The sequence below is a fragment of the Protobothrops mucrosquamatus genome, unplaced genomic scaffold (assembly GCF_001527695.2).
Source record: "Protobothrops mucrosquamatus isolate PMUCROS unplaced genomic scaffold, P.Mucros_1.0 scaffold1910, whole genome shotgun sequence".
NCBI classification, from domain to species: Eukaryota; Metazoa; Chordata; class Lepidosauria; order Squamata; family Viperidae; genus Protobothrops; species Protobothrops mucrosquamatus.
Genome location: NW_015388034.1, coordinates 143,740 through 156,915, shown reverse-complemented (window position 1 = coordinate 156,915; position 13,176 = coordinate 143,740). Strand labels below are relative to the sequence as shown.

Genomic DNA, 13,176 nt, shown 5'->3' with positions numbered 1-13,176 from the left:
TTAAAATCCTCTCAAGAAGTTCTGGGACACGGGAATTATTTATATGAATATCTTCCTCTTTGGGAAGGATGACTGTAAATGTCAAATCTAAACAAAATGAAAGAACAAAAACTATAGGATCCTTGGACACTGTATAGTTTGCAACTGCAAAAAGCAAGCAGTAGGACCCAAGTGCATTTGTTTGTTGATACTAATGAAAGCTTCCATTTCCTTCTTTGTTTGTAGATCAGCATCTTCATGACCCACTTGTCCAATTATGGCAATGACCGGCTTGGGCTCTACACTTTTGAAAGTCTTGTCAAATTTGTGCAATGCTGGACCAATCTTCGTCTCCAGACTTTGCCTCCCATCCAGTTGGCCAAAAAGTATTTTGAAATATTTTCAGAGGAAAAGAACCCTCTGTGGCAGGTGAGGAAGCATTTGGAGAGGGGGGGGGCATTTTCCAACAATGTCTAAGATAGGCTCCCATTGATTCAGTTCATTTGATTTTCCTTTTGATTCTTTTGGAATTAACTGGGAATATGGGAAGTTATGGCTGTTTCTGGACATTGGAAACTTTATTTTTGGGAGAAGGTTGGCATTTTTGAATTGACTCTGAATCCATTTTCAGCTTGTACCTTCACTGTACAGGCAAGGTGAGTCATTGGTGAATCCAACAAATTTCTTAATGGCCGGTCCTTTAGCGCTGTTTTCACTGTTGGGTAATCTAGGTCCAGACCCCCAACTGAGGCTGTCATTTTGAAAAGAAAATGATATTCGTAAGTAGGTCTCAGGGCTGTACAATTGGAAACTGCTGTGACACAAACATCGGGGACAGCTCTCCTTTGACAAGCCAGTTTTAGTGACAAATAAAAACAAAGTCAACAGACACCCTCACCACATATTTGACCTTCCTCTTAGCCAGAAAGATAACCTTAAAACCAGTTTTTGTTTTCCTTCATGTACCAGTCCAGATTATATATTAACCTGTAAATGCATCATGGTATCTGTATCCGTGCTTGAAAGAGGAACGTGGAGATGATTATTAGCATCCCTATTTAACTACCTTAAGACATTCAGCTGGAGACTTCCCCTGGGTGGGCAATATTTCAGAGACGTCCAGCTTGGAATCTCCCTCTGATAATATGCAATTAAGCAGTCCTTTGGTAGAATAGATAATAAAGGAATTGGATTGTTTGAATATCAGTTGGTCCCATAAACTGGCTATAAACGTTATGCTATGCTAAGAATCCAGCTAGACCAACCTTGAACGAAGATAATTTCACCTGCCTTAGCTATTTCAAATTCTTGAAATACTACCAGATTATCATCCCCTCTCCTCCAAATCATAGAATATAAGAGAGAGTATACAGCAGGATACCTAATGAGAAGGAAGGACTCACTGGAGAAGGGCCTAACGCTGGGAAAGATTGAGGGCAATAGAAGAAGGGGACAACAGAGAATGAGGGGGCTGGATGGAGTCCCTGAAGCAGTAGGCGTGAGCTTAAATGGACTCCAGAAGATGGTAGAGGACAGGAAGGCCTGGAGGAACGTTGTCCATGGGGTCGCGATGGGTCAGACACGACTTCACAACTAACAACAAATGCAGCAGGATGAACAAGTGGTCTATTGTTGAATGCTAACCCTTAAAATTTCCTGCTGCTCAACCAATTCCCCCCCCCCCCCAAAAAAAAAATATCCAAAATTGGAACCCACAATTTCTTATTCTATCTTTTGGAACATCTCTGAATGACCTTCAGAGTTGAAGATAGCGATCAGGTGTTCTCCAAACTAAAGATGCCCATAGCACCAACTGTTCCTCACAATCTTTTTTCTTTGCAAGCCCTTTGTCATCTTGGTGGCTCTCATCTGAACGTGCTCCAATATTGATGTGCTTCCTAAAATGTGCCGCTCAAAACCAAGAACGTGCTAGAATCATGTGACCGACGCAAAAAAAAATTGGAAAAATAACTTCTCTTGAAATTTCCTATTTAGGAAAAGAGCAAAATCGAGCAAACAAAATTTCAAAAATAAGCGCCGACTTCCAAAAATAAACTTTGCAAAAATACTTTGTGTTTTGATGTATTAAATGTTTTCATAACGTTATGAAAAAAATGTAGTGTGAATGAACGGCTTTGCTGCAAGACTCTTGTAGACCAGTCATCCGGTATCATAGTAGTACATTCTGAATGGTAAAATGCATCTTAGATGGGGACCTTCTTATACAGTTTATTTACCTAATGTACATGAAGTCATGTATTTCCTACATGGTCTCACATTTGATGTCTTTCTTGATACAGAACCCTTGTGATGACAAGCGCCATAAGGATATCTGGTCAAAAGAGAAGACATGTGACCGGCTTCCCAAGTTCCTTATTATTGGTCCTCAAAAAACTGGTAACGTTTATTCCCCAATGGCATTTTTCATCTTGCTTAACAATTTGACATTCGTTATTGTGTGTAATAGCATTCTGTGGAAATACCATGCTAACAAATAATTTTAAAAAATAGATAGAAATCCTATACTCCTTGCCAAAACAACTCTTGAATTATTTTCTAGAACCCTTAGAGATCCTATCCTTAAGATTACCATACTGAAATTTGGCCACAAAATACATACAGTAGTGGCCAAAATTGTGGAAACCTTTTGGGAAAAGTGTACAATAGAAACGCCACCTTTAGTTAAGTTTCCACTAATTTTTCTTCTAATTTCTTTATAACTGTAGCCTTGTTCACTTAATAATACTATTTTACATCACTTTCTGGCCAACCAGTCAACTCTTTGCACCATGACTTTAATTTTATTACGTTTTACAAGCTCAGTAAATGAAAGAACACAAAAAAACCCAACCGACTTGGTACCGATCACATAACACACTGACCAATGTCCTCCTCTCAGCTTCAATACAGGACATCAATCACTGAATCCTACTATGATCTGATTGGCTCATTGCCAAAACAAGATGACATCCGATTGGCTCTCTAAACACTCATGCTCATTGGCTACAATCAGATGAAGGAAAGCTCCCTGAGATCAACTTGAGCAAGTTGTGCTTCCTTTTTCTGGTTATTTGGCTATAACGTTTCATAGAATATAGTACAGATAATTGAACAAACTATGTTGCATTACATTCTTGATTAAATTATCTTTCCATTGATATATAATTTTATGGCACTACTCCAAAAAAAAGTGGTGTTATTAGCCATTCAAGCCTCAAAAATACACTTTTTCCAAAAGGTTTCCACAATTTTGGCCACTACTGTAGAATAATAATGGTGAGATTTCCCATCAGTTTTCAGCAACAAGCTAAGAAATTAGTGGGGATATGCATAGACCAATTTCTTGATAAGAATTGCCAGATAGATGTTGTAGGACAGTGGTGGCGAACCTATGGCACGCGTGCCAGAGGCGGCACTCAGAGCCCTCTCTGTGGGCACGCATGCCGTGCCCCGGAGATAGCGAGGGACTGGCCCCCACCACCCTGGCCCCGCCCACCCAGTCTGCCATGACCACTGCGGCCACGCCCACCCGGCACCCGGTGATAAATAAGTGGGTTTTGGGTTGCGGTTTGGGCACTGGGTCTCTAAAAGGTTCGCCATCACTGTTGTAGGAGGTTTAAACTGTAAACCAGTATTCTTCGCCACTCCAGTATATTGGAGAAGTGAGAAGAAATACAAGTTGTCCTTGACTTACAATGATTTATTTAGTGACTGTTCAAAGTTATAGTAGCACTGAAAAAAGTGACTTAGGATCAGTTCTCACGACTGTTGCAGCCTCCCCATGGTCACATGATCAAAATTTGGACACGTGGCATCTGGCATATATTTATGACAGTCGTACTGTCCTGAGGCTATGTGGATCATCATTTGTAATCTCAGCTGGCTTCCAATAAGCAAAATCAACGGGGGAAGCCAGATTTGCATAACGACTGCAGGATTCACTTAACAACTGCAGTAATTCACAACTGTGGCAAAAAAAGATCATAAAATGGAGTGCAACTCACTTAACAACTGCTTGCTTAGGACTGGAAATTTGGGGTTCAGTTGATACCGTCAGTCAAGGTCTGTATTTGAAACCGGCAGTTATTGGTAGCTGAAGTAAACCCAACATAGCCTTGATGAAGCTTTTGTTTGCCTCTTATTTCTCTGTTGCAGGCACAACCGCTGTGCATTTCTTTCTCTCCATGCACCCAGCTGTGACTAGCAATTTCCCAAGCCCGTCCACCTTTGAAGAGATCCAGTTCTTTAACGGACCCAATTATCACAAAGGAATTGATTGGTATGTGGTTGGATTCCTGTTGAACTGCCTCCAAGAGCCTCTGGATTCTGCCTAGCTTGGACTTTCTAACCCTGGTCAAAAAGCTAGGCCAGTGATGGAGAACCTTTTAGAGACTGAGTGCCCAAACTGCAACTCAAAACCCACTTATGCATCGTTGAGTGCCGGGTGGGTGTGGCCCATTGGATGGGTGTGGCCCATTGGGTGGGCGTGGCTGCGGTGGTAATGGCAGACTGGGTGGGACTAAAAAGTTAAATCAATCAATCAATTCCAACTTTGCAAGATCTTTTTTTTGCCGCAAGAAGTTGAAATTGATTGACTGAACTTTTTTTTTTTTTTCACATGGCGGCAGAGGCCTAAAGGGAAAAGGTTTTATAAAACCCAGCTGAAGGCCTAGGACTGGGGCGACGGCGCACGTGCCCACAGAGAGGGCTCTGAGTGCCGCCTCTGGCACCCATGCCATAGGTTCGCCACCACTGAGCTAGGTCAAGGTTCCCTGCACCCTGTTGCATTGCCATGGTTCTCCCTCGTACTAGCAGCTTATTCTTATTCTTGTTCCAGCTTTCAGCCAGTTGTACAAAAGAATGTTAACTTCAAGTGTTATATAACACTGCTAACTTTTAATTAGTCCAAGACCTGCTTGTGTTGATCACTGGTTTCCCTTCATCATTTCTTTTTAAAAATAATAATAATAATAATAATTTTATTAAACTTTTATTAAATGAAAATGAAAATGAAAATAGTGGGGAAATGGTGAAAGGAAAAGAGAAAAGAAAGAAGTGTAGGGGAAAAGGATGGAAAGAATGCCTTGATTTCTGATTCTTTTTATTGCAGTAGAATAAAATAATAACGTTGAATCCCCAGCTTTTTGCTCTGACATATTTAATATGTCCTAGCCATTTCTGTAACCACAAATTTATCTAATCAGTAAAGTTTCATTTTTTTTTCCCATCTCAAGCACAAAAATTCAGAAGTGGCTTCCAAGTACAGAGAAAGTTGGATTGTATTCTTTTCTTCGATTAGAGCAGTTAATTTAGCCAGCCGCGTTTATCGTGTCATAAATCAATGACTAGATCGGTGTTTTTCAACCTGGATGACTTTAAGATGGGTGGATTTCAACTCCCAGAATTCCCCAGCCAAGTTGAGAAACACTGGACCAGACAAGGATGGTATTTGTGTCATTGTCGTTCCCCATAAGACAGACTTCATTGCATCCCAGGTTGAGTAAGAACATGGCATATCCAGCGCAAGGGAGGCCAGAGACTCCTGCCAGAAAGATGCAGATATAATAATAATAATAATAATAATAATTAATAATAATTAATAATAATAATAAAAAAGTTGGAAGGGACCTTGGAGGTCATCTAGTCCAACCCCCTGCTCAGGCAGGAAACCCTATACCATTTCGGACAAATGGCTGTCCAGTCTCTTCTTAAAAACTTCCAGTGTTGGAGCATTCACCACTTCTGGAGGCAGGTTGTTCCACTGGTTAATTGTTTTCACTGTCAGGAAGTTTCTCCTTAGTTCCAGGTTGCTTCTCTCCTTCATTGGTTTCCATCTGTTGCTTCTTGTCCTGCCTTCAGGTGCTTTGGAGAATAGCTTGACTCCCTCTTCTTTGGGGCAGCCCCTGAGATATTGGAACACTGCTATCATGTCCCCCCTCATCCTTCTCTTCATTAAACTAGACATACCCAATTCCAGTAGCCGTTCCTTATATGCTTTAGCCTCCAGTCCCCTAATCATCTTTGTTGCTCTTCTCTGCACTCTTTCTAGAGTCACAACATCTTTTTTACATTGTGGTGACCAAAACTGGATGCAGTATTCCAAGTGTGGCCTTACTAAGGCCTTGTAAAGTGGTATTAACCCTTCACGTGATCTTGATTCTATCCCTCTGTTAATGCAGCCCAGCACTGTGTTGGCCTTTTTGGCAGCTGCAGCACACGGCTGGCTCACATTTAAGTGATTGTCCACCAGGACTCCGAGGTCCCTCTCACAATTAACTACAGCATTGCTCTCTAGAGGTGCATTGAATTTGAGAATTATCAGTTATGTCAGGGGCTTTTTAAATCTTCCATCCATTCATCCCTAAGTCTGTTAGGCACTAACAAGCTTCTTACGTATAATAAGAAACCAGGAATTGCTCAATTCCATCATTATTATTTCCTTATATATATATTTTTTCCTCATTTGCTCAACTTGACAGGTACATGGAATTCTTCCCCATCCCTTCTAATGCCAGCACAGACTTCATGTTTGAGAAAAGTGCCAATTACTTCGATACCGGGGTGGTCCCCAAACGAAGTGCAGCCCTTCTTCCACAGGCCAAAATCATTGCTGTCCTCATCAACCCCGCTGACCGAGCCTACTCTTGGTATCAGGTAACTGCACAGGCGAACATTCACACATTGGCTGCCTTTTGAATTGGGGAGAAGCAGTTTCATGCTCCTAATTCACTTTTTCACCCTTGCAGCACCAACGTGCTCACAGTGACCCTGTGGCACTTAACTACACCTTTTACCAGACCATTTCTGCTGGANTTAAAATCCTCTCAAGAAGTTCTGGGACACGGGAATTATTTATATGAATATCTTCCTCTTTGGGAAGGATGACTGTAAATGTCAAATCTAAACAAAATGAAAGAACAAAAACTATAGGATCCTTGGACACTGTATAGTTTGCAACTGCAAAAAGCAAGCAGTAGGACCCAAGTGCATTTGTTTGTTGATACTAATGAAAACTTCCATTTCCTTCCTTGTTTGTAGATCAGCATCTTCATGACCCACTTGTCCAATTATGGCAATGACCGGCTTGGGCTCTACACTTTTGAAAGTCTTGTCAAATTTGTGCAATGCTGGACCAATCTTCGTCTCCAGACTTTGCCTCCCATCCAGTTGGCCAAAAAGTATTTTGAAATATTTTCAGAGGAAAAGAACCCTCTGTGGCAGGTGAGGAAGCATTTGGAGAGGGGGGGGGGCATTTCCCAACAATGTCTAAGATAGGCTCCCATTGATTCAGTTCATTTGATTTTCCTTTTGATTCTTTTGGAATTAACTGGGAATATGGGAAGTTATGGCTGTTTCTGGACATTGGAAACTTTATTTTTGGGAGAAGGTTGGCATTTTTGAATTGACTCTGAATCCATTTTCAGCTTGTACCTTCACTGTACAGGCAAGGTGAGTCATTGGTGAATCCAACAAATTTCTTAATGGCCGGTCCTTTAGCGCTGTTTTCACTGTTGGGTAATCTAGGTCCAGACCCCCAACTGAGGCTGTCATTTTGAAAAGAAAATGATATTCATAAGTAGGTCTCAGGGCTGTACAATTGGAAACTGCTGTGACACAAACATCGGGGACAGCTCTCCTTTGACAAGCCAGTTTTAGTGACAAATAAAAACAAAGTCAACAGACAGCCTCACCACATATTTGACCTTCCTCTTAGCCAGAAAGATAACCTTAAAACCAGTTTTTGTTTTCCTTCATGTACCAGTCCAGATTATACATTAACCTGTAAATGCATCATGGCATCTGTATCCGTCCTTGAAAGAGGAACGTGGAGATGATTATTAGCATCCCTGTTTAACTATCTTAAGACATTCAGCTGGAGACTTCCCCTGGGTGGGCAATATTTCAGAGACGTCCAGCTTGGAATCTCCCTCTGATAATATGCAATTAAGCAGTCCTTTGGTAGAATAGATAATAAAGGAATTGGATTGTTTGAATATCAGTTGGTCCCATAAATTGGCTATAAAAGTTATGCTATGCTAAGAATCCAGCTAGACCAACCTTGAACGAAGATAATTTCACCTGCCTTAGCTATTTCAAATTCTTGCAATACTATCAGATTATCATCCCCTCTCCTCCAAATCATAGAATATAAGAGAGAGTATACAGCAGGATATCTAATGAGAAGGAAGGACTCACTGGAGAAGAGCCTAATGCTGGGAAAGATGGAGGGCAATAGAAGAAGGGGACGACAGAGAATGAGGTGGCTGGATGGAGTCACTGAAGCAGTAGGCGTGAGCTTAAATGGACTCCAGAAGATGGTAGAGGACAGGAAGGCCTGGAGGAACGTTGTCCATGGGGGCGTGACTTCACAACTAACACGACTTCGCAACTAACAACAACAAATACAGCAGGATGAATAAATGGTCTATTGTTGAATTCTAACCCTTAAAATTTCCTGCTGCTCAACCAATTCCCCCCCCCCAAAAAAAATATCCAAAATTGGAACCCACAATTTCTTATTCCATCTTTTGGAACATCTCTGAATGACCTTCAGAGTTGAAGATAGCGATCAGGTGTTCTCCAAACTAAAGATGCCCATAGCACCAACTGTTCCTCACAATCTTTTTTCTATGCAAGCCCTTTGTCATCTTGGTGGCTCTCATCTGAACGTGCTCCAATATCGGTGTGCTTCCTAAAACGTGCCGCTCAAAACCAAGAACGTGCTAGAATCATGTGACTGACGCAAAAAAAGATTGGAAAAATAACTTCTCTTGAAATTTCCTATTTAGGAAAAGAGCAAAATCGAGCAAACAAAATTTCAAAAATAAGTGCCGATTTCCAAAAATAAATTTTGCAAAAATACTTTATCTGTTTTGATGTATTAAATGTTTTCATAACGTTATGAAAAAAATTTAGTGTGATTGAACAACTTTGCTCCAAGACTCTTGTAGACCAGTCATCCGGTATCATAGTAGTACATTCTGAATGGTAAAATGCATCTTAGATGGGGACCTTCTTATACAGATTATTTACCTAATGTACATGAAGTCATGTATTTCCTACATGGTCCCACATTTGATGTCTTTCTTGACACAGAACCCTTGTGATGACAAGCGCCATAAGGATATCTGGTCAAAAGAGAAGACATGTGACCGGCTTCCCAAGTTCCTTATTATTGGTCCTCAAAAAACTGGTAACATTTATTCCCCAATGGCATTTTTCATCTTGCTTAACAATTTGACATTCGTTATTCTGTGTAATAGCATTCTGTGGAAATACCATGCTAACAAATAATTTAAAAAAATAGATAGAAATCCTATACTCCTTGCCAAAACAACTCTTGAATTATTTTGTAGAACCCTTAGAGATCCTGGCCTTAAGATTACCATACTGAAATTTGGCCACAAAATACATACAGTAGTGGCCAAAATTGTGGAAACCTTTTGGGAAAAGTGTACAGTAGAAACGCCACCTTTAGTTAAGTTTCCACCAATTTTTCTTCTAATTTCTTTATAACTGTAGCCTTGTTCACTTCATAATACTATTTTACATTGCTTTCTGGCCAACCAGTCAACTCTTTGCACCATGACTTTAATTTTAATATGTTTTACAAGCTCACTAAATGAAAGAACACAAAAAAACCCAACCGACTTGATAGCGATCACATAACACACTGACCAATGTCCTCCTCTCAGCTTCAATACAGGACATCAATAACTGAATCCTACTGTGATCTGATTGGCTCATTGCCAAAACAAGATGACACCCGATTGGCTCTCTAAACACTCCTGCTCATTGGCTACAATCAGATGAAGGAAAGCTACCTGATATCAACCTAAGCAAGTTGTGCTTCCTTTTTCTGGTTATTTGGCTATCACTTTTCATAGAATACAGTACAGATAATTGAACAAACTATGTTGCATTACATTCTTGATTAAATTATCTTTCCATTGATATATAACTTTATGGTACTACTCCAAAAACAAAAGTGGTATTATTAGCCATCAAACCTCAAAAATACCCTTTTCCCAAAAGGTTTCCACAATTTTGGCCACTGCTGTAGAATAATAATGGCGAGATTTCCCATCAGTTTTCAGCAACAAGCTAAGAAATTAGTGGGGATATGCATAGACCCAATTTCTTGATAAGAATTGCCAGATAGATGTTCTGGAGGTTTAAACTGTAAACCAGTATTCTTCGCCACTCCAGTATATTGGAGAAGTGAGAAGAAATACAAGTTGCCCTTGACTTACAATCATTTATTTAGTTCAAAGTTATAATAGCACTGAAAAAAGTGTCTTAAGGTCAGTCCTCACGACTGTTGCAGCCTCCCCATGGTCACGTGATCAAAATTTGGGCACGTGGCATCTGGCATATATTTATGACAGTTGTACTGTCCTGAGGCTATGTGGATCATCATTTGTAATCTCAGCTGGCTTCCAATAAGCAAAATCAATGGGGGAAGCCAGATTTGCGTAACGACTGCAGGATTCACTTAACAACTGCAGTAATTCACAACTGTGGCAAAAAAGATCATAAAATGGAGTGCAACTCACTTAACAACTGCTTGCTTAGGACTGGAAATTTGGGGTTCAGTTGTTACCGTCAGTCAAGGTCTGTATTTGAAACTGGCAGTTATTGGTAGTTGAAGTAAACCCAACATAACCTTGATGAAGCTTTTGTTTTTCTCTTATTTCTCTGTTGCAGGCACAACCGCTGTGCATTTCTTTCTCTCCATGCACCCAGCTGTGACTAGCAATTTCCCAAGCCCATCCACCTTTGAAGAGATCCAGTTCTTTAATGGACCCAATTATCACAAAGGAATTGATTGGTATGTGGTTGGATTCCTGTTGAACTGCCTCCAAGAGCCTCTGGATTCTGCCTAGCTTGGACTTTCTAACCCTGGTCAAAAAGCTAGGCCAGTGATGGAGAAACTTTTAGAGCAGCGGTTCTCAACCTATGGGTCGCGACCCCATTTGGGGTCGATCGACCATTTCACGGGGGTCGCCAAGCAAGGCTGTCCGCCATTTTTTTTTCCCTTTTCTGGCGGGTGCCTTACCTCCCTTGAGCTGGGCCAGCTGGTGGTCAGCCTGCTCCATCTCTGCCGCTTGCCAGCTACGCCTCGGCCGGCACAGGGGGCGGAACCACGCATGCGCGGCACTCCCGGGCAGGGAAAGTCCTTGACTTACGACCGGTTGGGTAGTCCTCAACTTACGACCGGTTTAGTCCTCGACTTACGACCGGTTTAGTCCTTGACTTATGACCGGTTGGGGGTCGCGGCATTAAAAAGGTTGAGAACCACTGTTTTAGAGACTGAGTGCCCAAACTGCAACTCAAAACCCACTTATGCATCGTTGAGTGCCGGGTGGGTGTGGCCCATTGGCTGGGTGTGGCCCATTGGGTGGGCGTGGCTGCGGTGGTAATGGCAGACTGGGTGGGACTAAAAAGTTAAATCAATCAATCAATTCCAACTTTGCAAGATCTTTTATTTTCCCCCACAAGAAGTTGAAATTGATTGACTGAACTTTTTTTTTTTTCTTCACATGGCGGCAGAGGCCTAAAGTGAAAAGGTTTTATAAAACCCAGCTGAAGGCCTAGGACTGGGGCGACGGCGCACGTGCCCACAGAGAGGGCTCTGAGTGCCGCCTCTGGCACCCGTGCCATAGCTTCGCCACCACTGAGCTAGGTCAAGGTTCCCTGCACCCTGTTGCATTGCCATGGTTCTCCCTCGTACTAGCAGCTTATTCTTATTCTTGTTCCAGCTTTCAGCCAGTTATACAAAAGAATGTTAACTTCAAGTGTTATATAACACTGCTAACTTTTAATTAGTCCAAGACCTGCTTGTGTTGATCACTGGTTTGCCTTCATCATTTCTTTTTTTTAAAAAAATAAATAATAATTTTATTAAACTTTTATTAAATGAAAATGAAAATAGTGGGGAAATGGTGAAAGGAAAAGAGAAAAGAAAGAAGTGTAGGGGGAAAGGATGGAAAGAATGCCTTGATTTCTGATTCTTTTTATTGCAGTAGAATAAAATAATAACGTTGAATCCCCAGCTTTTTCCTCTGACATATTTAATATGTCCTAGCCATTTCTGTAACCACAAATTTATCTAATCAGCAAAGTTTCATTTTTTTTCCCATCTCAAGCACAAAAATTCAGAAGCGGCTTCCAAATACAAAGAAAGTTGGATTGTATTCTTTTCTTCGATTAGAGCAGTTAATTTAGCCAGCTGCATTTATCGTGTCATAAAGCAATGACTAGATTGGCGTTTCTCAACCTGGATGACTTTAAGAGGGGTGGATTTCAACTCCCAGAATTCCCCAGCCAAGTTGAGAAACACTGGACCAGACAAGGATGGTGTTTGTGTCATTGACGTTCCCCATAAGACAGACTTCATTGCATCCCAGGTTGAGTAAGAACATGGCGTATCCAGCGCAAGGGAGGCCAGAGACTCCTGCCAGAAAGATGCAGATATAATAACAACAATAATAATAAAGTTGGAAGGGACCTTGGAGGTCATCTAGTCCAACCCCCTGCTCAGGCAGGAAACCCTATACCATTTCGGACAAATGGCTGTCCAGTCTCTTCTTAAAAACTTCCAGTGTTGGAGCATTCACCGCTTCTGGAGGCAGGTTGTTCCACTGGTTAATTGCTCTAACTGTCAGGAAGTTTCTCCTTAGTTCTAGGTTGCTTCTCTCCTTGGTCAGTTTCCATCCGTTGCTTCTTGTCCTGCCTTCAGGCGCTTTGGAGAATAGCTTGACTCCCTCTTCTTTGGGGCAGCCCCTGAGATATTGGAACACTGCTATCATGTCCCCCCTCGTCTTTCTCTTCATTAAACTAGACCTACCCAATTCCAGCAGCCTTTCCTTATATGCTTTGCCCTCCAGTCCCCTAATCATCTTTGTTGCTCTTCTCTGCACTCTTTCTAGAGTCTCAACATCTTTTTTACACCGTGGTGACCAAAACTGGATGCAGTATTCCAAGTGTGGCCTTACTATTTATTTATTTATTTATTTATTAATTACATTTATATCCCGCCCTTCTCCTTGCGGACTCAGGGCGGCTGACAATTGGATAAAATACTAACATATTATACACCTAATTAAAATTTGATTAAAAAGAAATATTTAAATTTGTCAGATTAAAAGTAATTAAAACCCCTTTAAAATCCCTTAGGCCAGTCCCGCAAGCTGG

At 41.2% G+C, this 13,176-nt stretch overlaps 1 protein-coding gene across 1 annotated transcript in view; it reads left to right on the top strand.

Moving 5' to 3' along the window:
- The first annotated feature begins 231 nt into the window (after positions 1–231).
- NDST2 (N-deacetylase and N-sulfotransferase 2) overlaps positions 232–13,176 on the top strand; it is a 23,432-nt gene continuing 10,487 nt past the window's right edge. The window contains exons 1-4 of the mRNA XM_015823554.1: positions 232–408; positions 2,280–2,376; positions 4,135–4,258; positions 6,459–6,633. Of these exons, the coding sequence (XP_015679040.1) occupies positions 238–408; positions 2,280–2,376; positions 4,135–4,258; positions 6,459–6,633 (567 nt within the window). The 5' untranslated portion in view covers positions 232–237. The remainder of the gene's footprint in view (positions 409–2,279; positions 2,377–4,134; positions 4,259–6,458; positions 6,634–13,176) is intronic.